The sequence below is a fragment of the Camelus dromedarius genome, chromosome 18, assembly GCF_036321535.1.
Source record: "Camelus dromedarius isolate mCamDro1 chromosome 18, mCamDro1.pat, whole genome shotgun sequence".
NCBI lineage: Eukaryota > Metazoa > Chordata > Mammalia > Artiodactyla > Camelidae > Camelus > Camelus dromedarius.
In genome coordinates this window covers 7,805,410-7,832,558 of record NC_087453.1, presented here as the reverse complement: position 1 = coordinate 7,832,558, position 27,149 = coordinate 7,805,410, and the positions used below count along the sequence as shown (strand labels likewise).

The 27,149-nt window shown below is 47.7% G+C and overlaps 1 protein-coding gene across 5 annotated transcripts in view; it reads right to left on the bottom strand.

The window, feature by feature from the left end:
* The window catches only part of NFATC2 (nuclear factor of activated T cells 2), a 146,164-nt gene that overhangs the window by 87,595 nt on the left and 31,420 nt on the right, over positions 1-27,149 (bottom strand). For all 5 annotated transcript variants that reach the window (XM_031433614.2, XM_010998844.3, XM_031433613.2 and 2 more), the window contains exon 3: positions 24,302-24,473. In XM_031433614.2, coding sequence (XP_031289474.1) covers positions 24,302-24,473 — 172 coding nt within the window. The remainder of the gene's footprint in view (positions 1-24,301; positions 24,474-27,149) is intronic.

The window sequence follows — 27,149 nt, the reverse complement described above, 5'->3', positions numbered from 1 at the left end:
TGATTCCTTACTGTCATTCAAATAGCAACTTAAAGAAACCCATGCCTGGAGAGGAATCCCCTGATGACCCCAATATAAAATAAACCACCTCCCCAGACATTCTCTCCTATTACTCACTTTTTCCCTTAAAAACACATCATCACAATCTGAAATGACCCTTTTTATGGTTTAATTTCTTCAATGTCTGTTTCCTCATTGAAATGAACACCTCATTTTTCTCCTTCATTTGGACTTGGAGCCTGGCACATAGTAGGTACCCAATAAATAAGTAATGAGCAAGTAATCTGTAGCATCTAGACATTCTACCATGAGCATATATAACCTTTGCTATAAGAAAAACAACTTATTAAAAAAGTAACAATAGTCACACTTTGCCCAGCCTTGTGAGCACTGACTTCCAAGGCCCCTGGCCCCTGCACCTTCATGCTCTGTTTTGAAGGTTAGAAGGACCAGAGTGTCATCTGGATTTTGTAGGTAAGGAAACCAAGGCTCAGATTCACTTATTCTTTTACTAACTAGAGATAAAGTGCTTATGAGTTCTAGGTGCTGGAAACTCAGCACTGAATAGACAGACAGGACTAGCAGGAGGGAAGCTGTGGGTTTTGACTTATGGGTATAGACAGGCTCTCAAAAGAGACTCTTAGAGGTCCCCAGGGACCATGCATCATAGGAGACCTTTCCTGCCCTCCCATCAGGTGGCATCCTTCATGGACCTCTCCCAAAGGTTTATTATATCTACAAGTTTAACCATCATCTCTCTAGACCACAGGCTATGGAAAACCACATAGTAAATGAAGGACCACATCCCTCAAAACTTCAAAATTGTATTATAAAAACAGTGTTTCCATATCTTTCTTCAAGGTCATCTGTCCTGGCAGAGACCCCTTGCTCTCTGTCCATTATCCATTTTCCCTTCCTTAGTAACAGGGGCCCCATTATCTTGGGTGGCAACAAGTAAGTCCAGCTGAGTCCACACTTCCCAACTCCCTTTGCAGACAAATGTGGCCACATTACTAGGTTTAAGCCAAAGAGATGTAAGTAAAAGTGTGGGGAGGACTTAAAGAAACATTCCCCAGAGGAAGGTAACATAGCTGAGGAGTGGGCCCTTTTGCCTTATCTTCTTTCTTCCTTGGAATTACACTGGTTGGAATATGGATGTGATGGCAGCAGCTCTAGCAATTATTTTGGGCCATGAGGTGAACTTGAGTGGAACAGAAAGAGAGGAGGAGCCTGGATTCCTAATGATTTCATAGTACTGTGGATGACCCATTTCTAGACTTTCTGCATAAGAAAATTAAATTTTGAGTGTTTAGGAAACAATTACTGTGGGTTTCTTTTAGATGCAACTAACCCTAAGCCTAATTAAAAGACTTTCATCCTATCACCATTAATATTGTTTCCTCCATGCCTTCATGTTCCCCTCTACTGCATCTCAATGGGAATAAAATGACCGTGCTTAGGTGAACCTCAGTTAAAAAAAAAAAAAACAAAACTAAACAAAACTCAAGGTTCAAAGAGCAGACATATTGGTGCACAAGCTTGCCTTACAAAAGGTTTCACAAAAAATGATTTCTCTAAAGAGCCAGTACCAAAGGTGAATCTGAAAGAAACTCACATACAAAGAGTCAAAAAATCCAACTGCTCAGAAGCATCTCGGGTTAGCAACACCCAAGTCAGTCTGCAAGACTGCTCGCCCTCTTGAGCACAATCGGAGTGAGCATCTAGAAAGGCTGGCTGACACATGCAGGGGTGACGATGGTGCTCGCTAGAAATAAAATTGCTGCTTACTTTCTGTCTGGTCTCCGAATTGCTTTTTCCTGGTTGAAAGGTGCCAAGCCTGGCAGCTTTCTAAAAATTTTAAATTCAAGTCAAGTCAACAAATATTTGTTGAGCACTGTCTATTCACAAAAAGGCCACGCTAGGGAAAATCTGTATAACAGGGGATGCTATAATTAATCATAATAATAACAACAACAGTAGCAGCTAATAATGTATTGAGAGCTCGCTAAATATTGGGCACTGTTCTAAGTACCAAGATCTGTCAACTCATTCAGTCCTCCTGGCAACCTTGTGAGGTAGGTACTGTTATTGTCTACAAGAGGGAACTGAGGCACAGAGAGATTAGGCAATTTATTCAAAGTCACACAGCCAGGAAGGGAGAAGCCAGGGTTCCAACCAGGCATATCTAGCACCAAGGCCCATTCCCTTGACCACTGTATGACATTCTGCTCCTACTGCCTCCAAAAGAGGAGACAGCACCCCCACAAGGGGCCACACAGTGTCCTCAAACCTTAATCACTCTCTAGTCACATTCCTCAGCTTTTACCATTAGACACTGAATTTTCCCCTTTAAAATGTAACTCATATTTTTACTTATAGAAATTTATTTTAAAATGAACTTTATTTTTATACACTATATAGCTATACAAATATTTATACAACATATACTATATGTTTACCATAAATATCTATACAAACTATCATGTATAAGCTACAAGGATATATTGTACATCACAGAGAAGAGAGCCAATATTTTATACCAACTAAAAATGGAGTACAACCTTTAAAAATTGTGAATCACTATGTTGTACACCTGTAACTTATATAAAATTGTATAGCAACTATAGCTCAATTTTTTTAAAGTAAAAAAAAAAATCAGTAAGCCCTTGAGTTAAAGCTACTAGATGTATTTGGATATACAATAACCGTCTTCAAAAGCCTTCGATAGACAATGCTGGCAAAATATTGACAGCTGTTGAGTGATGGGTATATAGGGGGCTCACTGTAACATTCTAATTTTATGTATGTTTGAAATTTTCCATAATTAATTTTTAAAAGAATAAATAAACAAACTTTATGTCACTGCCACAAATAGGAAACCAGGATTACCAATTGGCAATCAAAGATGCACATAAATACACAAACAAAACAAGAAAATAATTGCAAATATTTTTTCAAATGCTGCTTAAGTACAACTGAATTCATCTACCAGGGAACCTCAGGGAACCCAAGTTTGCAGAACACTGACTGATGCACAAAGCACGTTCCAGGCGGCGCTAGGGAGAAGCACAACCAGGGTTGGGGAGCCAGGCGATCATCAAGGGACTGGTTAAGAAACCACCTGTGTCAGTGCCCAGACACAGGAGAGGCTCAGCAAACCTTCTGCTCAAGGAGTCAAGAAGCTCTACAAGAAGATAAAGCACCGCTGCCCTGCCCCCGAGCTAGGAGAGGGGTCCTGTGTGCAGAGAAGAGGCTGGAAAAAAGAAAAGCAACCATGTATAAAAATTGGATGCATTTTCCCAAAACCAGAAGTGGTCCTTCGTCAGGCAGCCGCCTGCCTGCCTGCCTGCCTGCCTGCCTGCCCGCCCGCCTGCCCGCCTGCCCGCCTGCCTGCCTTCCTCGTTCTGTGCGAGCATCTGCAGGGCACCCAGCGTGGGCTAAGTGTCTAACACCCAGTTCTCCACGGGAAAAGCTCAGTTTGTACTGTTTGCCGATTTCTGTGGTGTAAATACTCCCACCGCGGCTGATTTCAGCCTACCAACGTGATGTCACCAGATGTGGGACGAGATGGACAATGGCAGACCATCACAGATGATGTCCGACGGATGGAGACAGTAGATGTTAAAAACCTCAGGGCACAGAAGATAAGAAAATGTAGTAGAATTCCGGAAAAAAGTGAACACTTGGCTCCTACAAGCCAGTAAAACTGGGCAGGGGCATACCCCTGGGTACACATGGGTCTCCACACACATCTGTTTACGTGCATAGCTGCCCTCTATCTGTCTGTCCATTTCTCACCTTCTCCTCTCCCACTGACTGAGAGGGCACACGGACACCTGCCCCCAGCCTCTCTCTCCATGAAAGGTGGAAGGATCTCACTATGGTCTGGCCCCCTCTCTCTCTGCCTACCCTCACCTCCCTGCCCCTCCTCCTGTGCCCTGCACCCCCTGGCAGTGCCACGAACGCCCCTGCATTCATTCACCAGCCTGGGCTCCTCTTGGGCCGTATCCCTGGCCCTGATGCTGCAGGCTCTCTCTCACCCCAGCAGGAGCTAGAGCCTGGTCTTTCAATCCAATCACACACATCTTCCTGTCTAGACAAGGCCACTGGCTGCCAGGGCCCTGGAGTGAATGAATTCACAGCCCTTCACACCCTGGCACCACCGGGCTCTCGGCGGAGCTCCGTGGGGCTCACCTGGGGGCCAGAGGACCCTGCTCAGACCGGGCAGGGCCCCGGGCTGGTCCAAGAGCCACAGGGGAAACTCTGCACCGCCGCCGGGCATGAGCGTGCGTGAGTGTGGCCTGGCGTGTGGCGTGCCACCCCTGAGTACCGGGCGCCAGCAACGCCAAGAATCATCCATCACCCTTGCGCTGAAAAGTGGGAAAACAAACAACAAAAACCCGGCCCGGTCTCATTTAATGTGAACCAAATACAAAAGCCACCGGAGGAAGCCTTTCCTCTTTGTGCTTCCCTTTTCCGGCCCAGAAACACCAACAGGCCAAGATAAGGGCGGCGTGGGCCCCCTCGGAGGGTTTCAAAGGGCTGGCACCCACCCGCCCCAGGCCCACTTCCACCGCGCACGGCCTCCCCCACTGGAGCCCGCGGTGGGAGCGGGAGGCGGCCAAGGCTCCATGCCAGGGACTTGGAAGAGGTCTAAGGCTCACGCAGCAGAAGGGAGGAAGCGCAGCCTGTCAAGAGGCGTGATAAAGCATCTCCTTATCTGCAGTTTTCCTTTCAACTGCCTCCAGTGAGTGCCGGGACTGGGCCCCTGTCAAGGCCAAGCGTGTTCCTTTCATGTCACCCTGTGTTCCCGGGTCACCCCCATGTCCGTGTCTGCACAGAACCGCAGCATCAGCGCTGGTGACCACAGCCTGGGGCCAGCATCTGCAAGGGGACAGGACACTGAGCCCGCAAGCCTGGGCCTCTGGTCAACCAGGTGGCATCTGCAGAGTCACCCAGGCCTTGAGTCTTGGTCTGGCCATCAGGAAACCAGAAGAGAATTCAAAGCAGTTGAACCCAGTGGTGCAGGCCTGGGGCTTGGGAGCTGGCAGACCCAAACTCAAGTCCCAGCTGCTGAGCTCACTGGCTGGGGACTTTGGGCAAGTCCCTCAGACCCTCCAAACACGCTTGTACGTGTCGAACATGGAAACAGCACCTATGTATTTCATAGAGTCACGAGGAGGAGACGAGTTGTCACACGTGTGACTCTGAGTGCCAGCACGTAATCAGTGCTCAATAAACAGTATCCAGCATCTTCACTGGGCTTTCAAGGGGCTGTTGTGAGTTTTGGTGGCATCATGTCACGTCTGCATGATGTGAAATCAATGATATACTGGAGAAATAGATTTGGTCTTACAGGCAACTCTGCCCACCTTTCCACTCACGGGGTGAACGTCCCCGATGGACACGATGAACCTCCCATCCTCTCAGGGTGAGAGAGCCTCCCATTATGTGGTTCTCACTCACCAGGCCGTGAATGCGAGGCAGCTCCTCCATCGGAGGCAGCTCTGCAGAAGCAGCAACCTGGCCCAGAGCCCTAGGAAGACCCCACTGCGCTGATCTTCCAAGAGGCCAGGGTGCGCACGGTGGCAGGGACAGAGTCCGGGGCATCGAGGGCAGCTGGGTCTACGTACAGCCCCCTCACCAGCACCAGGATCCCGGGCAGCATGCTCTCCCACCGGGACGGCTAGAAACACCAAGCAAGAAGTCTGGCCCGGGACCTGGTGGCTCTGACCCATCTCCACCTCCGATCTAAGATTCGTCAGGGCTACAGAACACTGGCCCGCAACTGCATGAGGTGGATAATAACAGACACCCACCCAGGAGCCCTCACTGCGGTGAGGACTACATGATACAATACATGTAAAGAGCTTAGAACAGCACCTGGCCCATAGTAAGTGCTCAGCAAATGTCAGTCACCGTCATCACCAGCAGCATCGCCATCATAACTTCAAACCTTTCTCTAAGGCAGCTCACGGTCATCATTAATTGGTTCATTAGTCCTCCTTCGAACAGAGAAGAGGGGCGGGGCCCATGCTGCCGCCCATGCCAAGCCCCACATCAGGCACTGTGCCTGCAGACGTTAGCTCAGAGAGGCTAAGTGAGCTGCCTAAGGTGCCCAGCTCAGAAGGGACACAACTGGAAACCAAACGCACGTCCAGAGGCTTCCCCAGTGCATGGCTTTTCTGTTACACCTGCTCCTCCTATTTCCTCTTTGTTTAAAAATTGTCCTTTTACTCTCAAGTGGAAGTGCAGCGCACATCAGTGACTCTCTTACACTTCACTCTTAAAAGGTTTGTTATTTCATGCCCCACAGCCCTTTCCTTTGCTACTATTTTCAGATCTTTGTTTGTTCAGTCAGCAACCTACCCCGCCAAGGGTTGAGCATGGCTCCATCCGAGTCCCAAGACATGGGACCTGGGAGGTGTGAGGCGCTGGAACTTGGCTGCCAGCAGTGAAGCCCCCACCGGGTCATCTCACAGCAAGGGAGAGATTCTCACCTCCCGTGGCAGGGAGGTGAGAGGCTGAGAAGCCACAGTTTGCCAAGAAGGACTTTTGGAAGGAAAGGGAAATGAAGTTTGTTGTAAGAAGGACACACTCACTCTAACTCCTGCAGGATTAGCGAGGCCTGGGTGGCCGCCCAAGCTCCAAAGTCCTGTGTTAACTGAGAAGGATGGTGACAGAGATGACGGCCACTCACTGTACCAAACGTGACTGCAGATGGGCATGCCCGCACCTGCGACTCCTCCGCACTTGGACACATGGCCACCCGACAGGCACTGACCCCCAGATGGGCAAAGTAAGACCCCACCAACTCTGCGGGGCCAGAGTCCCAGCTCGCCCCAAGGCCTCCTTCCTCACAGGGACGCCAGCATTACTGTAAGGTTCAGCTCAAAGAGAAAGCGGCTTCTCCATAGTTTCCATGGGGAGAGGGGACACACATTCCATCTTAAATGCCTGAGAAGCAGCTCAGCGCTGTGTCAGTATGTATGGTGTATGTACCCCGCTTGGGGTTCAGCCTCGTCCAGTTCGGAGCTGGGATTTCCTCTGCTGACGGGCAGAAGGCAAATAAATTTGGCAGCACTGGTTTTTAGCAAGCATGGAAGCTGAGGGACCGGGGGAAGCGAACCAGCTCCCTGATACAAATCCGTGGAGTTCAATTCTGTTACTTTCCGAGCTTGAGGCCAACAATCAAATGCATCTGTCCCCGCTCCCAGGTGAGAGGAGCTCAAATCAACTGCGCTGGCCAGGTCCACACCCAAGTGTGTCGCCTGAAGAGGGACTTCGCTCAGGCCTCAGCCATCCCTGCTTTTTCCATGTGAAAGATCTTGTGCATCAGAACAGACCCCTTCCCGCTTCTACTTAAAGGACAGTAATGTGAGAAGAGAAGGTCAACTTGATAATTAAAAGTCTCACTTCAATATCGGAAAAAAAATAAAACTTTGAGTAAATGCTTAGACTTTAAAGTCATTGAGCTCTGGGTATATTTTTCCAAGCATTTCCCAAAACAGGTAACAAATCCTTGTCCAGGGTCACCAATAAGGTGCCCAGAGGAACATGGTAAGGGACTTGAACAAGCAAACTGGGCCGGATTACAACTGGGGGGACTTGGGAGCCCAGCTCTGGTCTAAAGGGAGGGCGGCCCCCCCAGCTCCTGACCATCATTACCAGGCAGGATGCAGGTGCCATATCCCCAGCTCCTCTGATCATTAACCTCAGGCAGGAATCCAGCTTTTTATGAGAAATTTCCTAATTTGTAAATGTTGGTGACTAGTGTCACCTGTTGATTGAAATCCTGAGCTGCTAAAAGCATCTGTGGACAGACTCAGGCTTCGGGCTCTTAGGCAGTGTGCTGTCACCTCTGCACGACTTACCAGGCTATTCCTGAAGCCTGGATCATTCTTTCTTTACGTCTCTCAACACCCCACTTGAATGTCACCTCCTCCAAGAAGCTGCTCCAGATTCCCTGAGGCAGAGTGAGCAGTTCAGCCCAGACCCTCAACTCCCTCTCCTGCTGTTACATCCCTTGTCTACTTCAGCCATTAACTCAGTTTAAAAAAAAAACAAACGCATTTACTGGATTTGTTCTACCATACCCTCTGCTCAGTGCTTTATAGTCGTCATCTCTTTTTTTGAGTACCATCATCACCTCATTATTTAGCCACAGAGAGTTTAAGTAACTTGCCCAATGTCACACAGCCAGTGGCAGAGTTGGACTCCAACCCGGACCATCTGGCTCTCTTCCCCCTGATACTGACGTCTTTGTTAAACTGCCTCTCTTAGGACCTCAATTTTTCCCCTCTCAGCTTCTCCCAGCGGACTGAGGGCTCCCTGAAGGCAGGAACAACCTTATTTTTCTCTCCATCCAGGGTGCACAGCTGGCACTTGGTAAATATTTGCTGACTGGATGAAGGCTGCTGGCCAACCTAATTTCCTAGATACCCCTGCAAGGTTCTGGGGCAGATGGTAGGGTGCCATCCAGGGGCACTGCGACCACGGTGCACTCTGTTCTCAGCAGCTCAGCTTGGGGTCAGCAGACGGTGCAAGAGGTGATGAACAGCCTCCTGCTGGGAAAGGCCACTCCCATCCTGGCCCGGAGAGGGGATGTGGGGCTGACCACAAGGCAGGACTCACACCCAGGTCCCCAGCAAGTCCCAGCTTCCCAAAGTCCCACCTGTCACCTGGCCGTGAACTTGCCAGGGTGGCGCCCCTGCCCAAGGAGGGGCCAGCAACGTGCCTGCCTGACCTCGGCACTGACCCTGGGGCCAAAGTCACGGAGTCAATGCTTCTGCTCCCCTGGCAAGAAAAATAGCCAATCAACCAAAACATAAACACACACGAAAAGAATGTGCCAGAGCAGGAGCACGGGCTCCCGAGATACACGCTGGCAGCGTCGCAGGGACACTGAACCGGATGTGGCCCCACGTCTGCACGGCGGCCCGGACCCCGCTGGGACGCCCCCCGGGAGCCGGCACCCACTCGGCACCCAGCTCTGGGAGCTCCTCCCGCCCCCTCGGCTGGCCCCCCTGCGCCGGGCCAGGAAGAAGCCGGGAGCAGCCCTGGGAGGCGGCCTGTGCGGACAGGGCCCTTGGAGCACAATAAACAAGCCTGCTGCCTTGTTCAGAGACGGACCCCAAGACCCCCAATCCTAACCCAGCCCTAAAAGCAGCAGTTCAAAGTTAAAGTTAGACACACGCGAAGCTGTGGCCCCCCGGGGAACTCGGGGCTTGACAACAATCCTCTCTTTGACTAAAAACCACAAGGAAACACCCACGGCATACTTCTTGATTAAAAAAAGGAAAGTGAAAAAGAAGGGGGTTTTTTTTCCCTTCTTCTTAATCGTTATAAAACTAACTTGTGCCCATTCCATCAAGTCACGACTTCTGTTTGCCTCAGGGGAGCCCGAGTCACGTTGGGCAAAGAGCCGAGGGCCCGCGGAAGCCTGGGCATGTCCCAGAGCTCTGAATTGGTCCTTCTTAATTGTGGTCACTTCCTTCCTCCGTTTCCGTTAGCACAGGAAAGCCACTGAGGGGCCGCCTGTGTCAGCAAATCCATCACCCCAACTCCCCGGGCATCGCTCGTCCAAGCGGCCGAGGCAAACTGGGGCTCACAAATCCTCCGAGGAGCAGCAGTGACGCTCACTCGGCTGCTGTTCATGCACAGACTAAGAGCCTTTACGTGATGGGCACTACGCCTGGGGCTGGGATGGAGCAATGATGGAGAGTGGGTGGGCGGGCGGATAAGTGGGAAAGAGGGAAGGATGGAAGGGAGGAAGCAGGGATACACCAGGCTATGAAAAAACAAGTAGAGAGGCAGGGGATGGCAGAGGAGGGGGTAGCTTTTTTGACAGAGGAATTAGGGAAAGCTTCTTAGTGGTGACAATTAAAAGTGAGACCTGAGTGAAGCAGAGATGAGAGCTGTGGGGAATAACTGGGGACGTGAAGAGCAAGTGCAAAGGCCCTGAGGAGCCTGCCTGGAGAGTTTGAAGAATAGCAAGAGGCCAGTAGGGTGAAAGGGGAGTGAGTGAGGAAGAGCAAAGAGGCAGGTGGGGACCAGGTGACACAGGGCCTTGCAGTCCATGGTAAGGAGTCTGTGTGTACTGAGTGAGAGGGGAGACACAGAACGATTCAGAACAAGGACCCATTCTTATATGAAACAGATCCTTCTGGCTACTGTGTGGGGAGCAGACTGGATCAGGGGCTCAAGTGGAGACAAAGAAACCTACAGTTAGGAAGCTGTAGCTGTCACCCAGACAAGCGACAGTGACGACTCAGCCCCAGGGAGCAGAGGGAAGGTGGTAAGACACGGTCGAGCCAGGGGCCACCAGAGTATCAGCAACCCCCTCCCTGGCACAGATACAAAGACCTGTGACCGATGCCAACAGCTAAACAGGATGCATGTAAAAGCTCACAAAGCAGAGAGAAATGCATGAGAAAGAGAAAGAGATCAGAAATCTGAAATGGCTCCACTCACTACCTGCATAAGCCTTGCCCTGGGCAAGTCACACATTTCTCTGGGACTCAGTTTTCTCATTATAAAATAACACGACCAAATTCATAGAGTAACTATGGGTAATGCAAGCTGGTGCTTAGATAATGTCTGGCATATTGTACATGTTTGATAAATAATACATACCTAACCTCTGCTTTTAACAGTCTGAGTAGTGGCTCTGCCAATTCAGTCACTGTGTAATCTTTATAACTCACACCACCTCTCTGAGCCTCCATCTGGCAAATGCAAACTGATGATGGTGGCACCTACCTCAAGTACTCAGTGTGAGACTGAGTGAGACATTAGCTTAGCAGAAAGTCTGGCCCTTAGTAAAATGGTAACTGAAGCCCTCAGTAAAATGGTAGCTGAAGCCCTCAGTAAAATGACATGTGACTTTGACACACCAGCCATTCAGCTAGTTGATTTCTAAGTCTCCTTCTAGTTCAATCATCCCCAAACTCTAAAAAAAAAAAAAAAAAATCAGCTTCAAGTCTGTGAATGAGTCAACTCTGGAGGTAGGAAACGATGCAAGTTAAGGCAGGCCAAGGTGAAGAGAAGCTGGAACTCCCACCTCAAAGGGAACAGAAGTAAATGTAGGCACTTCTATTCAGGTGATATTTATTAATCTGAGTCATAGAATCGTGTCAGTTTAGAGGTGGGAGGGAGGTTCCGGAGCAACACCCCCTCGTTTTGGAGTGGAGGCTCCCACAGCTCAGAGAGAAGAAGGGTGTGGGCGGGGGTTGCACAGCCAGATGCAGGCAGAGGTGGAAGCCAACAAGGCTCTCTCCACTGTCCCAGCCAGTCTGGTTGGTTAGAGGGAGAAAGGAGAAAGCAATGAAAACCCCATATGCAAAAAAGAAAATAATGGAGCAAGGCAGCCTTAGACTAGTGGAAATGTCTCTTGCTATCAAGAGTTAAATTCAAATACCTTAAAGGGCCAGGTAATGTAACTGAGCTGAGCAACCAGTACAGAGATGAAAGACATTCACAGTCAGATTTTTTTCTAAGAATTATACCACCAGGGCCACAGCTAAGTTGCCTGGCACTTTTGTACAAATTAGGAAAAGACACCTCTTCCTCTGCACCCTGAGAAGACGTGTCAGAACACTATCTTGATAAATATGCAAATATGAGTGATGCCCTCATAATATGCAGTGCACAGCCTGTGCAACTGTACTCAATGAAATACAGAAGACTTCCCTGGGCTGCGAGTTGGGGACCTTTGTCTACATTCCATAGTCATACAAAAGATACTGAAATGCCACACCAAAGGTCACACACACACACACACAAAATCAAGTTCACTGTCAATACTTAACTTCTAATCAGACCCCACCTCTGAATTGATGGCCACAGTGGACACCAAGAAAGGACCTTTGCACTAGCCGTTCCCTCTCCTACACTTTTCCTCAAGACACAGCTTACTCTCTCACTGCACTCAAAATTCTGGTTAAATGTCACCTCTTCAGAAAGTTTTTCCCTAAATAGCTTCCTCACCACCTCACAATCACCTTCCATCCCCTCACCAAGCCTTATTTTTCTCCTTATTGCTTTTTTTTTTAACCACTTGACATAGTGTAGATTGATTCGTTTGCTGCACGTCTCCCTCCACCAGAACACCAGCTCCATGAGAACATGGGATTTTGCTCTGTTCACTAAGTCAGCAAACTTTTCCCGTAAAGGACAAGACAGTAACTATTTTAGGCTTTGCAGGCCATACAATCCCTGTCGCAAGGACTCAACACTGCCATTGCAGCACAAAAGCAGCCACGGATGATAAGCAAATAGGTGAGCACGGCCACATTCTAATAAAACTTTATTTAGAAAGGCAAGTGGCGGGCCGGACTTGGATGGCATAGTTTAACAACCCTGTGCTAGAATGTGCCTCAGCATCCAGCGTGGAGACCCATCACCAGGGGATCCTGTAAAAGGCAGATTCCTCCGCAGGCTGCAGCAGAGCCTGAGCGTCTGCATTTTGAACAAGCCTCAGGGGAGGTCTGTGCTGCTGGTCCGCAGAGCAAACTGAGTGGGGAGCACCACACACAGTGGCGTATGGTGGGAGCTCAATCAATATTTGTTGAATAAATAAGAGATAAGTGGAAAACCACTTGATCCCATGCAACACTTCGCTTGCTTCTTTTGTAACCATGGCATCCTGCCCTCGCTGCTACCATCCACTGCTTTTAATTTCAATGTATCATTTTCTGATGGAGAAGGAAAGGATACAGGCCTAGCCGTGGGATACAACCAGTGTATGCTGATGGTTTATTTTACATCACTAAGCCGGGGGTGGGGTGGGGGGGGTGTCAGGTAAAGCCAAGGCTTAACAAACATTTATGTGAGACAGCTTTCAAAAACTGTATTCATTAGGCCAATATTTACAGTGCTATAATAAATGTCAAATAAGGAAGATGGGATTCCCTTAACAGAAATCTAAGTTTCACAAGAGGTCTATTTGAGTAAACAAATGGTGCCACGAAGATTAACTCAGCTTTACTTCCTATTTGGAAAATCAAAATGCGATGCCTTTTTAAGCTCAATAGTAACAAATGCCTTGATCATTTATTGGGAGTTTTAATAACGTGTGGGGCATTCTGCCAAATCCTTTATAAACTACTATGCTGCAGCTGATGGCAATACGAATGCATCCAACCACAAGGGCAGACACAAATTCCCTCTTGAAGGACACTCAAGAAACTAGTGACACTGGGGCCTCAGGGAGAACAGGTGGCCACCTAGGTATGAGAAAGGAGGCGGGTCTTGTCCTTTCCCTCCCTTGTACCTTTCAAATTCTGCATCATGTGAATGCATTTCCTTCTCCCAAATTAAGTTATTAAAGAAACGAGAGCAGCCTGTACTTCGTACCATCTTACACATCTCCTACAGAAATCCTATAAGATAAGTGACATTCTGTCCAATTTGCCCCTTGGGGACACTGAGCCCAGGAGGTCTGACTGTCCTTGTTCTTAATCATGCCACTGGCGTGATGAGAACAACTCAGGGTGAAAGGCAAGGATGGCCAGGCAGGTCCCATGACCACGTAGACATAGGTCTCATCTTCATAGTTTGCATTTGGGAGCTAAACCCTCTGGAGATGCCAACGTCTCAGAGCCCAAGTGTAGGCCACACTGACCTCCCTGGGTCCTCGGGCTCTGGGCCCTCACACGGGGACAGGCTCGGGAGTCCACGCCCCCTGCGAGGTCATGGGGCCCCACAAGCCGGCTATTGTTCCGCACCTGGGAGGGGCCTGCTGGCAGCTGCGACCAAACCCAGGGAGAGAAGGAAGCCAGGTGGGTGGGGGAGACAGTGACTGATAGCCTGAGCCCCAGCACCCTGGCTGGGGGAAGATTTGTCTTGACGCTCAACCAGACTAGTTTCATTTCCTGAATTTTTCAAAAGCCCTAAGCAAAAATGAAAGCCCCTGAGAGCAACCTGGAAAGATATCTCAGGATCCTCATAGCTTTCTGTTTCTTTTTTTTGTGGCCTAACTAGTTAAGTGTGCAGGCTCTGGAGCTAGACCCTCCGGGTTTAATTCATGGCTCACCCACTTCCTGTGTGACCTTAGGCAAGTTACTTAACCTCTCTGTCTCTCCAAGCACTGCCTGAAAATAATGGTGGTATTACATCCATTTATACTTGGAAGGCACTTAAAATAATTCCCAACCTTACTCAGATCTTGGTAAATGCTATTTTCCCCCAATATTATGAAAATAACCTGATACAGACTCAGCCAAGGAGGGAGTGCAGGAGCTGGGTACTATGAGCATCCGTGTGCAAGGAGGGGGAGAAAAGACAGAAGGAAACCCGCCAAAGCAATGAGACCACTCTTCTCCAGGTCACAAAGGTGCTGCTTGGTTTCTTTTTTATATTTTTCTGTATTTTTTTAAACACTGAATATATACTAAGAAAAATAATTGAATAAAAATTACACATATGTGTGTATCTGTGCATCAGACACATATAGTGTCTATATATGTGCATATTTTTATGTGTATATGTATTTATGTAATATATATATAATCTATTCATGCAGGTCTTTGTGTGTGTGTGTGTGTATATATACCCATATACCCACACAAACTTTTTAAAACCTGTGTTAGAAACTTCAGAATCAGACACCCCAAAGCAGTGGGCCTGAGGATCATACACAGCAGTGGAAATAACCTGGCCAAGAAGCCCAATAGATGTGCTTTTAAATTCAGCCCCACCACGTCCTGAGCAAGTCCTCTGACCTCACAGAAGGCGCACGCTCAGTAAACGACGGGCACTCGCATCATCCGCATCACCAGTATCTAGTTTATGTCCATCCCAGCTCCAGGGTCACAGTGTGAAATCAAAACTTCCACGTGGGAACAAAGGCTCCCTTTTTCATCCTAACAGGATGGTACAGAGGAAGATAAACAGTAACGAGAAACAACAAAGCGCACACATTGAGCGCTTGGTGCATGCCAGACCCCGCTCTATGCACTCCACCCACTCCACCGTACTAAGTCATTTATCTTTGCAAACCCCCTGGGAAGCAGACGTTAGCATCGTCCCCTCTGCTAAGCGGTGTGACCTTGAGCCTCATTGCCCTCATCTGTCAGTGGGGTTAGGAACAGCACCACGCCCTCCCGCAGGTGGTACACCAGGGGGAGCTGGGTCAGGGTCACTAGTGACCATGTGCTCCTTGGGAAAGCACTCAACACCTCTGAGCCTCATTCCCAGAGCAGGGACAGCACGCTTGCCCGAGCCACTCCATGCAACAAAAGAACATCAGTAGATTAAAAGCCCACTTTGTGCCAAATATCACGCTGGGCCCTTTTGTTTAGCATCCTAACAACTCTTAACAAAACAAAGCAAATAACCTGAAAGATGTAGGTCTTTCGTTATTTTCTAAAGAAACTGCAGCCCGACCAGTTACCCAGAGTCCCAAAGCTGATGAATGATTGCTAGGACTCCCTTGCTCCAAACAACATACTCTTTCTGTTTCCAAAAGAAGCACAGACTGATGGTTCAGTGGGGGCTCTGGCTTTAGACCTCCTATGTCCAAATCAAAGCCACCACTCACCAGATGGGTGACATCAGCCAAGTTGCTTAACCTCTCTGGATCCCAGTTTCCTTGTCTGCAAAATGAGAGTAGTAATTCTACCACCTACACTCCATGGCATCGCTGCAAAGACAAAGTAGATCACTCGGAGGAAAGTACCCAGTAGGTGCCCAGTCACTGAAGCTGTTATTGTCACAATCCAGTGCCTGGCCCGCAAGAGGGACCCAAAAATTTGTAAAACAAATGAAGTTCTCTCTGTTCCCATTGGTTGCCAGAAACACTGCAAGCCTCAGACTTAATCTCTCTTTTTGGAAGAATTATCTCTCCAAGATTTGGAAGCTTTCTGTTTTCTGCCTACATTAAGGGGCAATGCTTGACTGATGCTCATTCGTGATCATTTATTTTCTCACGTGAGCTGAAAGCACCTCTTGCTTACCGTAGGTGTGTTTCTGGCATGTTAGCACGCAGTACCATCAGACGCTGCACCTCCTTCGTCACTCCACGCCCGCACCTGTGCGGCCCCCGCACCAGGCTCTCTCTCCTCCTCTCCACCTGGCTCACCATGGAGGCCAGCACCCATCCCCACGCTGTTACAAGGCCCCTGGGGACCACTCCAGCCTCAGCCAAGGTCACACGCAGGGGCCACATCTGGCCCACAGATGCACTTGGTTTGGACTATACTCTTATAAAAGATGTTCTTAAATTAATGGCCAGTGTTACAATCAAGAGACTGATACAGACAAAAAGCGGGCAGCGAAGACAGTTCCTCCTAAAGTTGGCCTCCGCCTCCCCACCCATCCCATCCTCACCCTTAAATCACCCCTAGGAGATGTCTCCCCTCTGAAAACAGGAGAAATCTCAGTGGGATGGGCAGACCTGCCCCACCCTGGGGACTCAGACCTTCCCCAGGACCACAACCACGCACGTGCCTCTCGCCCATAAGCTGATCTCTCAAAAAAATCCCATTAGCCTGACTTTCAAAACAGACCCAGAATCCAACCACTTCTTACGCCCTCCATCCCCTGGTCCTAGTCCAGCCACCCCCCTCCCCTTGCCTGGACCACGGCAGCCATGCCTCATGCATCTCCCTGCATCTTCGCCCAGCACCCCCCCCCCCCCGACGGCCTAACCTCACCAGCAAGGCAGCCAGAGGGCTCCCACTAACACCTCAGTCAGACCCCACCTTCCTGGGAATAAAAGTATTTCATGTCCAAGGCCTGAGTCTGCCCAGCCTCCTTCCTCTGGGCCTCCACCCCCTACTCTTCTGCCCTGACTCAGCCTGCTCTGCCCACGCAGGCCGCCTCTGTGTTCCTCGACCCCACCCAGCCAGGCCCTGGCCGCCCCTCCACCGGGAGCATTCACCCCCAAAAATTGCACCTTCGACCCCCGCCTCTCCCTCTTGGCTCAAACGCCCCCTTCTCAGGAAGGCCTGTCTGACCACGCCCAACTCCCCTCGCCCTGGAGATTTTCCCATAGTACTTATCACCTTCCAACACACTATTTAATTTTCCTATTTATTAGATTTCTTGTTTATCTCACTGCAGCCAGCACGCTGGCTCCACAGGGACAGGAATTTCTGTCTGCTTTGCCCACAGCCATATTCCCAGTGCCTGGAACAGTGCCGGGCACCTAAAAGGTGCTTGATACATATTTGGAACAAATGAATGAATGAGCCAAATGAACCTCCTGATGATCTCAGGACACACGCTCCTCCTCTGAAACTCAAGGATCACCGCTTCCCTCCTCTCTTCCTCTCCTTCTCCAGGAGGGGGGAGTGGGCTTCTGCAGTAGCCCACAGTGGCCTGGATCAAGACAAATGAGTGCCAGCAAGATCTGCTCCCTGTGTCACCGAGGCAGCCTCACCGAGCACAGCATTTCATCAGTCAATAGAAGCCAACATGCCCAGCCAACTGCCGGGGAAGTACGGCTCCCTGTCACGACTCCCGTTTCGCCTGGTGAGGAGAAAACCCTATCTGGCTTCTTTCTTCCCTGTCGCAGATATAATTTAAAGTGAATTGCAGAAAGCACAAAAGCTGAAATCCCACAGGATGAAAATCACTGTCCCGTAATCTGTTTTATGAGACGAAAGCCTGGAGACTTCACTGGCCTCCTCCAGATTGGGAAGTGGTAACCTGGACAGGTGCACCGCTGGCCCCCTACTCTTCTCCCTGAGAAGCTCATTACTCGTACCCAGGATGAAACAGAGATCAGGTTTCTGCATCTGCAAGGAATTTCTCCTGAAGGAATGACCCATGTTTTTTCCATATGTCTGAACATCTGTTCGCAAGAATCAAGAGTATTGTCTTTGGAGGTGTGTACTGTGGTTAAGCCATCTCATATTTTGATTACCTTATAACTAAAAGGATGGCTTTCCAATCATTCTTTCAGTTGGAAACAGGTCCCAGAGAGGGGTAAGAATAACGTTTATTGAAAGCCCCAACTCAAGGATGGATAGAGAATATAACAAAGTGTCCTCTTCTGGGAATTTCTAGGCAGGATTATGGTTAAAGGTCTGGAAGCAGGCAGGGAAAGGATTAAGTGACAATGGCAATGCATGGGCTACTCTCAGCTGGGGGTTATTAGATCACATAAGCTGAAAAGCTATGGAAACACTTAAAGCTCAACCTTGCAAAGCTGCCTTTGAATGACAGTTTTGTCCACCAAAGGACCACCGCATCCTGTCCTGAAATAGAACAAGGAAATGATGGCAAGTTTCCGCCAAGAGGCATGTGGCTCTTTTGAGGGGAGTCCCGTGGTTCCCTTTTTCTAGTCCCTACAGGTCAAAGTCAGGTCAAAGGACAAAGATTCCCAGGCTCCTCAGAAAGAACCTGCTCCAGTTCAATGAGGTTTAGAGCTTTTGAGGAGAAGGCGACTGGGTCTGGCTGGTAACAGGGCTCCTTCCCTAACTGGACAACTCTTAGAAAATGTATGAAGAGAGCCTTTCTTATCTCCTTTTCTATCTGATAAACGTTGACATAGCACAGTCCTTATTAACCCCCAGAGGACATGAACTGGGCAATATTTGCCTTGAGTCAAATCTAACCTAAACTTTGATTTAGTAGCCAAAAGATAAAAATCAGAAATTTCACATAAAAATTCAGATTCTTAGCTCCCCTGGAAAAAAAAAACCAAAAACAAAAACCTGTAAAAACCTGGCAACTTTGCACCCATGCTCCCACATGACATAACCCAGGGGGGCTGAGTAGTGGCTGCCTCCTTAAGCCAAGGTACATGCTGTGCTGTGCCCTACTCCCCACCACTCCCTACTGCTCCCTATTTGGCCAATTCAGTCATTTCCTTTCATTGTCTGGCCACCATGAACTGTCAGTTTGTAATCCTGCTTCTCCAGTCTCTTCTTTGGTTCTCTCCTTAGTCCACTGCTTCTGGAGAGATGCAGCTTGCTACTGAGGGTGTGGGAAATAAATCTGTACAAGTAGACAAGCACTGAGCCCTGGAGTGATGGCACATGCGGTGCTGTGCCAGTCCACAGGCCTCAGAGGTAGACAGCCTAGGACTTTCTTTGCCTCTGAGCTCCAGGCTCATATACCCAACCGCCTACTTGCCATCTTTGCTTGGACGCCTCACAAGCCCTTCCTAATTCCCACACCCTAAACTGAACTTGTAATCTTTCCCTAAGAAAATACCTTCCTCCCCCAAGTCTTCCCCCGTGGCATGTGACACCAGGCGTGCCTTCACCTCCCACACCTAAGCCAGCAGCAAGTCCCGAAGATCACACCATGAAATCCATCCCCACCCCTCCCACCGCCACCTCCTTGTCCTCGCCACCTCACCACTGCCACAGCTGATCAAATCCATCTCCCTGTTTCCTCCTTTAGAGAAACCCACTCCTCGGAGGGAAGCCCAAGTGATCATAAAAATAGTAAATCAGAATCACCTTCCTCCCCTACTCAAAACTCATCACTGTCTCCTCCTTGCCCTGAAATAAAACCTCAGCTCCTCACTTCGGCTCTTGAGTCCTGCCACCCATCACCCTCCAAGCTAAACTCAAGTGACACCAGCCCTCCTTCAGCTCCTCTGATACACTAAGTTCTTCCCTGCCTCGGGACCTTTGCACGTGTCGTGCCTTGTGCATAGGACCCTCTCCCACCACCACCCAAAAGAGACAGAGACAGAGGGAGGAAGGGCAATGTTCCTTTCTTTGCTGGCTCCCTCACCTGCTCCAGACCCCAGCTGGTAAGTCATCTCCTCCCTCTAAAGCAAGTCATCCAAATAGTACTTTCTGGGCACGGTTTGCTTTGTTGAAGCAGCTGCCCCCAAGCTGTGAATCCAACAGACGAACTCCTAATCAGCTGTCACATCCTACCTTGGAGTCCAGGTGTCATCCCAGATTGCCCTTGTCCGGCTTCCCTGACCCACCCACAGCTCAGCAACGGTCACACCAAACCGTCCTGGCCCACTGTGCACATCCAGCGCCCCCTGAGCTTCAGCCTGTGTCCATCTCACCCGTCATTACATCACCAGCACCTAGCACAGTACCTGGCTCACAGCAGGGCCTTGACAAAATTTTCGCCAAATGAATGAATCACGAGATCTGAGAAGCATTTAAGGTTTGGAACAAACTTTCTTCCAAGACCAAGTGACGTTCAAGAGAGAGAGAAAAAACAAAGAAAAACAGCCGAACATGATACATGCTTAAGATTTTAAACTTTATATTTAAAGAAAGAGAATGAAATGGCCATGTACTTATTTTATTTTCATATAAAGAGGAGCATAAAACCAGTAGGCATGCAAAAAAAAAAAAAAAGTGAAGTTTTATAGTGTGGCAAAGAAAAAAGCGAGGGGTGGGGACCAGTCATCGAGAGGGGGAAAGGGAGCTGGGGTACGGCACAGAAATAGAAACAGATGGAGAGATAAAGAAAGAGGCAGAGATCAAGAGAGAAGCCCGCGGAGGCACTGAGGCCAGGTTCCAAACAGGGCTTCGCTGCTCTGCTGGGAATGAAAGGGCAGCCCTCCGACTTCAGAAGGGGTTTTCGCACCTACTTAAAGGTTAAGAGCCCTTGTCTGCGTAAAGTTCCCTCTTCTCTTCACTTTTCAAAGTTTTTTTGAAAACTGACTTCCTAGGTTCAAAACCAGGGGTTAGCACGTTTCATTTTGAAGGGAACCCCGTCTATTCAAATGATTTTTTTTTTAAGATGTCACTTTATGACTTTTGAGGATATGGCTACAAATTTTTAAGTCACACATTGGGTTTTCAAAGTTATGAGCATGAAGAGGGGGCGGATCCTTGGGAGCTGTTGGAAGGAGGGGCATGAACTTCCAGCACAGTATAGTGGGCACCGCACATGCCCGATCATCCCCTTCTCTGGAACTTTCCATGGCCCCAGCCCCTGATGAGTGGGTGAGCAGAGCTTGGTCCTGCACGTGGCCCAACTTCTCCAGCCAAGCTAACTGAACCAGTGGGTGGTACTCTTCCCAACCAGGGCCAACTAGAATCTCCCTGAGGATCAGGATTGGGGCTCTAATGAGCTGGGGAGGGGGCCAGAATTGGGACAGCAGAGAAAATTGATAGGCAGGAGGTATGGGCATTTTTGCCCCAGGCTTTCTCTGCCTGGTGAGAATGAGGAGACACGGAAAGCTGATCTGCAGAGAGATGTGGAAGATGAGGAAAGTTGTGTAGCAGGCAAAGACAGACATCTGGATCCAAATCCCAGGTTCACCATTCCAGAGTTATGACCTTGAACAAGGTCCTTGACATCTTCCTGACCTAACTGTAACTCCCTGATAGGGTTTTTTTTGAGAATTAAGTAAGTTAACACAGACAGCACTTGAACCAGGGTCTAAGGTCAGAGGTAAACACTCGCTAAGTGTTAACTATTGTTTGCATCGTCTTGCTAAACTGTAAATTCATGAGGGTGAGAGTTTCCAGCTGTTTCATTCACACTACATACCAGAATCTAGAACCATGCCTGGTACACTGCAGTGCTCAACAAACATTTGTTGAATGATCAAAGAATGAAGATGTCATGCAGCCCCAAAAGGATAGACACCATGGACAGAACCCCCTAACTCTTCTCCTCATATATTTTTCCTGCCTTTCCCATCTCAGGATAAAAGCCAGACTCTCCCCGATGCCTACCCAAGCCCTGCATGCTCTCCCCCTACCCAACCCCTCTGGCCTTTCACAGTCTGGTTACATCCTTAAGTTCCTCTGACCAGTCTGCTTTCTTCTGCCTCTGGGCATTTGCACATGCTCTCCCCACTAGGCATCCTCAGCCCCAGTCTCTTCCTCAAGGAAATCTTAACAAAGAAATCTTCCCCCATCTACACTGGCTCCTCCATCTTACATGCCTAGAGCCCCAGGTACTTTTCCCTCCTGCCACTTGCCACAATTTGCAATTTTATCATTTGCGTGATTACTTAGTCAGTGACTCTCTATCCCTGGACCATGATGAGCTCCCTGGAGAAGAAGACTGTAACTTCTGCTTTTATTTTTCATTGTATCTGAGCATCCAACTCAGTGTATGGCAAAATGTAGGTGCTCAATGAACACTTACGGAATGAATCCACTTGTGGGATGAATTGACTGAGCAAAGAAATAAATCTTGGGCCATGACTTCTCAAGTCCGGGTTCTTCTTGAGTTGAATCTCCTAGCCTGATTTTATGCTACCGCAGTAGCCTCACATATAAATCCCCTTTCTCTAACCGGCTTGAATGAGTTTCGCTCTCCACCAAAATCAAAGGCTTTGACTCCAACATACACTAACACCACCCTCCAGGTCAGGAGGTTCCCATTCTAGAAGCCTCGATCAACAATGATATGAAGACTCTTTTCCAAAAAGGAATTTTCGAGCGTGACAGAGTAAATGGTAGCTGATCAGCCTGACCACCATAAACAAGTAGAAAACGGGGCAAAAGAGTATGTCGCCTGTCTTCAGGCATGAGATAGCAGGGACGTGAGACTGTGGACCACGAGGGAAAGGAAGCATAAGAGATGAGCCCATGTACGCTCCAGCTTTCTGCCTGGGGACAGCTTTCCCACCACACGCAGGGGGTGGAATTCAAGCAGAACCCAGCGGTCCTGCTGAGCTGGGGGTGCAGAGTTCAGAGTCCCAGACTCTGGAAGCAGCTGGATTCTGTGCGTGAGACATCAGAGAGGAGGGAGGTGATAGGCAAGCCCTCCAGGTCTTTGGCCAAGTGCTGGGCTGTGTAAGCCCAGAGGAAGGATGTGCAGAGTTTCCCAGAGAGCGCCTGCTATGGAGTAAAAGGGGGAACAGAGACCAGAGGTTGAGTGGGGTTGGCATATTGGTGGCAGCACTCCTATCAGAGAGAAGTAACCTCCCCACAAAGCATCCATGAAAGCTATGCCTTAAGGATAAGGTCACGTCTTAGAGTAAGGGCTACTTTAGACCTGCCCTAACATGGTCCAAAACCAAGCCTCAACTAGATCCACAAAGGAAGGAGACTGAAGGCTAACTCTCTGAAGTGGAAGGGCATGGGAAACACTCTAACCCTAAGAAAGTATAAAATCCAGCCTACAAAAGTTCAAAGTGATCAGCCAGTAACTCAACTACCTTTAGAGGAAGATAAGAAAATCAAGAGTCTCCGCAATGTCCAGTATACACCGTCAGCACAATGTCGGTACACAGTCAACAATTACTACACGTGACTTGTTTTCAGTGAAAAGAAGCAACAAATAAACACAAATCCCAAGACGGCTGTGATGTTGGATTTAGAAAAAGCAACTGCCAGGATTTATAAGTTCCTAATATTATCATTAACATACTTAACCAGGTGTACACACTCAAAGCTGCCTGCAGTGATTTTCGGGTTTGGGGTTTGTATGTTTGTTTTGTGTCTGAACTGAACTCATGTCATGTAGCTTCTAATTAAGTAGTTTCAAGAGATGATAAAAAATTTGCATTTTTAACAACTACTCCGAAGGGTTTTGATGCACACTGCATCAGATTCTTATCATAGAATTCTCATCATAGAATGCTTTCACTTTAAGGCAAATACAAAAAAAAAAAAAAAAAAAAAAGTTAAATTAATTTAAATGTATTAAAGGTCTGGTTAATTGAGTTGTTGGTGGGCACCAGTCAGCAGTTCCTGGTTAACCAGACTATACAATTAAGAGTATTTCAACTCTAATTATTTTGGGGAAAAAAAAAAACAGTTTTCTACTTATTTTGGGAAAAAAAAAAAAAAAAGCCTGAGGTTAAATCAAAAGCCACAGACATGAAAGATAACAAGAAAAAACAGGAGGAAATGCTCATGCTATAATATAAAGTAAAAAAAGAATTCAAAGTACAAACTACTATAACATCAAGTATATAAATGCACAGTGATAGACATTGTCATGTTTATGAATAGAAAAAAGGCGACAGGAAATCTATCAAAATGCTAATAATAGTTATTTTAGGTAGCATGACTAGGCATAGTTTTAACTTTTTCCTACTTTTCAATATATTGATTTTCCTCAATGGACTCTCATCTGAAATTTAAACACAAAATGATGGCTTCAGAAACCTTCAATGCAGGAACCTCTGCAAACCTCTAGCACTTCCTCAATCAGAAAGAGAAGGAAGAAGTAGCTTGAGCATGAACAGCATCCTTATCCAGCTCAGGAAGACTCTTTTCTCTGGCTTCTGAGTAGCTGCATTAGCTTCTGATACTAATTCAATCTCAAATTTTCCATCCCTCAGAGGAGTACGAGGCTAAGACACATAACTCAGCCTAATAAGCACCAGGCAGTAGCTTCAGAGAAGCGAATCAACCAGTGACAAATGGAGACACAAAAGGAAGAGAACTCAAGTCCATACCTGAACCACAGGATGGCCACCAGTCGGAGCTTTGACGGCCCCTCGGCTGCCCTCCGTCTCGTAGTGGGCCCGGTGATGTGGCTTGGGCTGCACCTCAATCCGCAGTTCATAAGAGCCTGACTGGTGGGAGAGTGGCCACTCAAGCGGAGGGAGGGATGCAGTCACTGGGATGCTGGAGGAGGAAACAGAATCGGTCATGTGTGCAGTAAGTCATAACCCATCAACCTGTACAATAAACATAAATGGCCCCTTTTCCAAAAATCATGTCCAATGGGCATATGATAAAATGGGGCTGTTGGGAGGCACACACTTCTCAGACACGATAGGTAGGGCTCGTCACAAAGCAGAGATCTTTTTCATTCTCTTTCTTTGCTTTCTTTTCCATCTGGATGAAGACAGTACGACTGACAACTCAATTTATGAAATAATTTCATGTTATGTTAGTTGTAGCATGTTTCTAATTGTTGTAACTTCTTTTCCTCTTGGAATTTTGAAGAATATCACCTCCCATCTCTAAAAAAAACACCGCTTAGCTAGGATGCTTTTCTTTTCCAAAGGAGTGAATGTGGGAGAAGGAACACTGAAATAGAAATCAGGGGCCCCACTGTGTAACTAACTTGCCATGTGACAAGCATGCAACTTCATCTTTCTTATCCTCAGTCTCCTATAACCACAAATGGACCAGATGACATCCGAGAGCTGTTTTAGCTTTTATTTCTATGTCTGATGAATATCAATTAAAAGTAAATTTAGAGAGAGGCCATTCTCAGTCACAGTTATTACTTCTCGGGTCAAGTGTAGAACATCTAACCACAGAGAGGTCTGGTTTTGGTACAAGTGACCCAAACCACTCAGACTCCCTACAATTAAATGAGGAGTAAAGGTCAAGAACATAACTGGAGTTACACATCCAAGCTCAAGTCCCAGCTCCGCTTTTAACTACCTATGTGACTTTGAGCAAATGCCTTTATCTCCCTAGGCATTAGTTTCCTCAACTGTGAAATGCAGATATTGAGATCATATAAAGAGCTTAGCATAATAAGTGCTCCATAAGTATTAGCTATAATTATTTTTCCTGTAATATATTGTATATTTCAAGTAAAGAGTTACTTCCTGTAGACAATCTGACTACAGTATTAATGATATTAGATATGGATGCCTTTACATCTGAAGTTGTAAGATCTTTGAGGGCAGGCCATTAAGTTTCATTTTATCAGACAGTCTCAGCCCTACCCAGCACACACAACAGGTATGTGATATGAGGTTAGAATTATGTCATTGAAGAGCTGGCTGAGATCTTGAAGCTCTATCTAGACCATTCCTTCAGAGCCCCAGAGAAACTAAAGACATTTCCCCAAGATCACTGAGCAAGTCACAGCCAAGGCTCCAACTTAAGTCTCTCGACCCCTAGGCCAGTGCTCCATCCACATCTCTACACTGCCTCTTATCATACTAATTTATTTAAAATAGGTCCAAGAAAGTATCTCATTTATGGAATGAGTCTAGAGCAATGCCTAACATTTGATAGGATCTCAGTGAATACGCAGTGAGTGGGTGGATTAATGAATCAAAGGATAAATGAATAAATGAATATGAATGAATGAGCAGTTTTATTTCAAAGAACCCCTGTGTGTTCAAAGTAGCTTTGAAGTTACAAATGCATGAATTTGTGTCACTATGTCCTGGTTTTTCACATGCAGCAGAAAACATTAATCCAACCAAGATTTTCTTTCCCACTAAGCCCAGAGCTGCTAGAAGCTAACATTATTAATTGGACTTAATTAAGCATTTGCAATGAAGCCAATTCCCTCCCTTGTTTATGAAGCAACACCAAGGGGAGGATGGAGGGCGGTGGAGCCCCCATACTCCCCATCAGTGCCGGAGCCAAACTTGAACATATAATCCGACTTAAGACAATTACATCACTGTGCACGCAAACCTCCAGCCCTTTTTTCCAACCACATTACCTCGTGAAGCCCCTCCAACCCTGAAGGCTCAGGGTGTCCAAAGTGCCTTTATTTCTACCTTCTTACAGTTCCAAGCTGCCTTCAAGCTTCTGCCTACAACCAAGGTGCCACGTGTGTTAAACACTGTTACTCTCACCAGGTATGCAAGTTATCATTTTTTAAAGTTTGCAAAATAAGGCTCATTAAAAGAATCATCTTACCCCTGTGTTAATAACTTTGGAAGCATCAAAAACTTCAGTGAGGAGAAGATTCAGTGGAACATTCCAAAGTACCAACTTCTAATTTTGTTTGCTTCTGGAATACGTGTTTGACAACTTTGAAACACAACCTTAACACTTAGACCATTGGAGCCAATCTGAAGCACGGCGTTTGAATTACTCCCCCCTGTTGAGTCGCCCACACTCCCTGAGATAAATATCATCATGAGACTTCTCTGAATGCCCTATCCTCTCAATCTTACAGAAAATTCTTGCAAACATCTCACTGGCTGGCACAGACTGGCACTTGTTAGGGACTAAAGGACTCAAACTCATCAGAACCTCTCAGATCAAGCCACACAATGGAGAGGAAAGGACTGTATATACAATAAAGTCTCAGATAAGTGCCACACAATCCTATTTTGCATTAATGTACCCCCCCCACTCCCAATCATTAAATAAGTCACTTTTGGGGCTCTGTAGCAGAAAGAACCAGGAGTCCCATATCCTAGCTGGGCGATGGGCACGTTACTCCAACTCTCTGAGCCCAGGCTTCCCCACCTGCACCAGGCCCTGGTCCTGATCAGCATTCCTAGGATGAGTCCATGAAACTTCAGTCTCAGAACTTCGTGGCCAAATGACTTTGAAATTGCTGCACTTTCTGCCACAGTTGGGTGTGGCCCC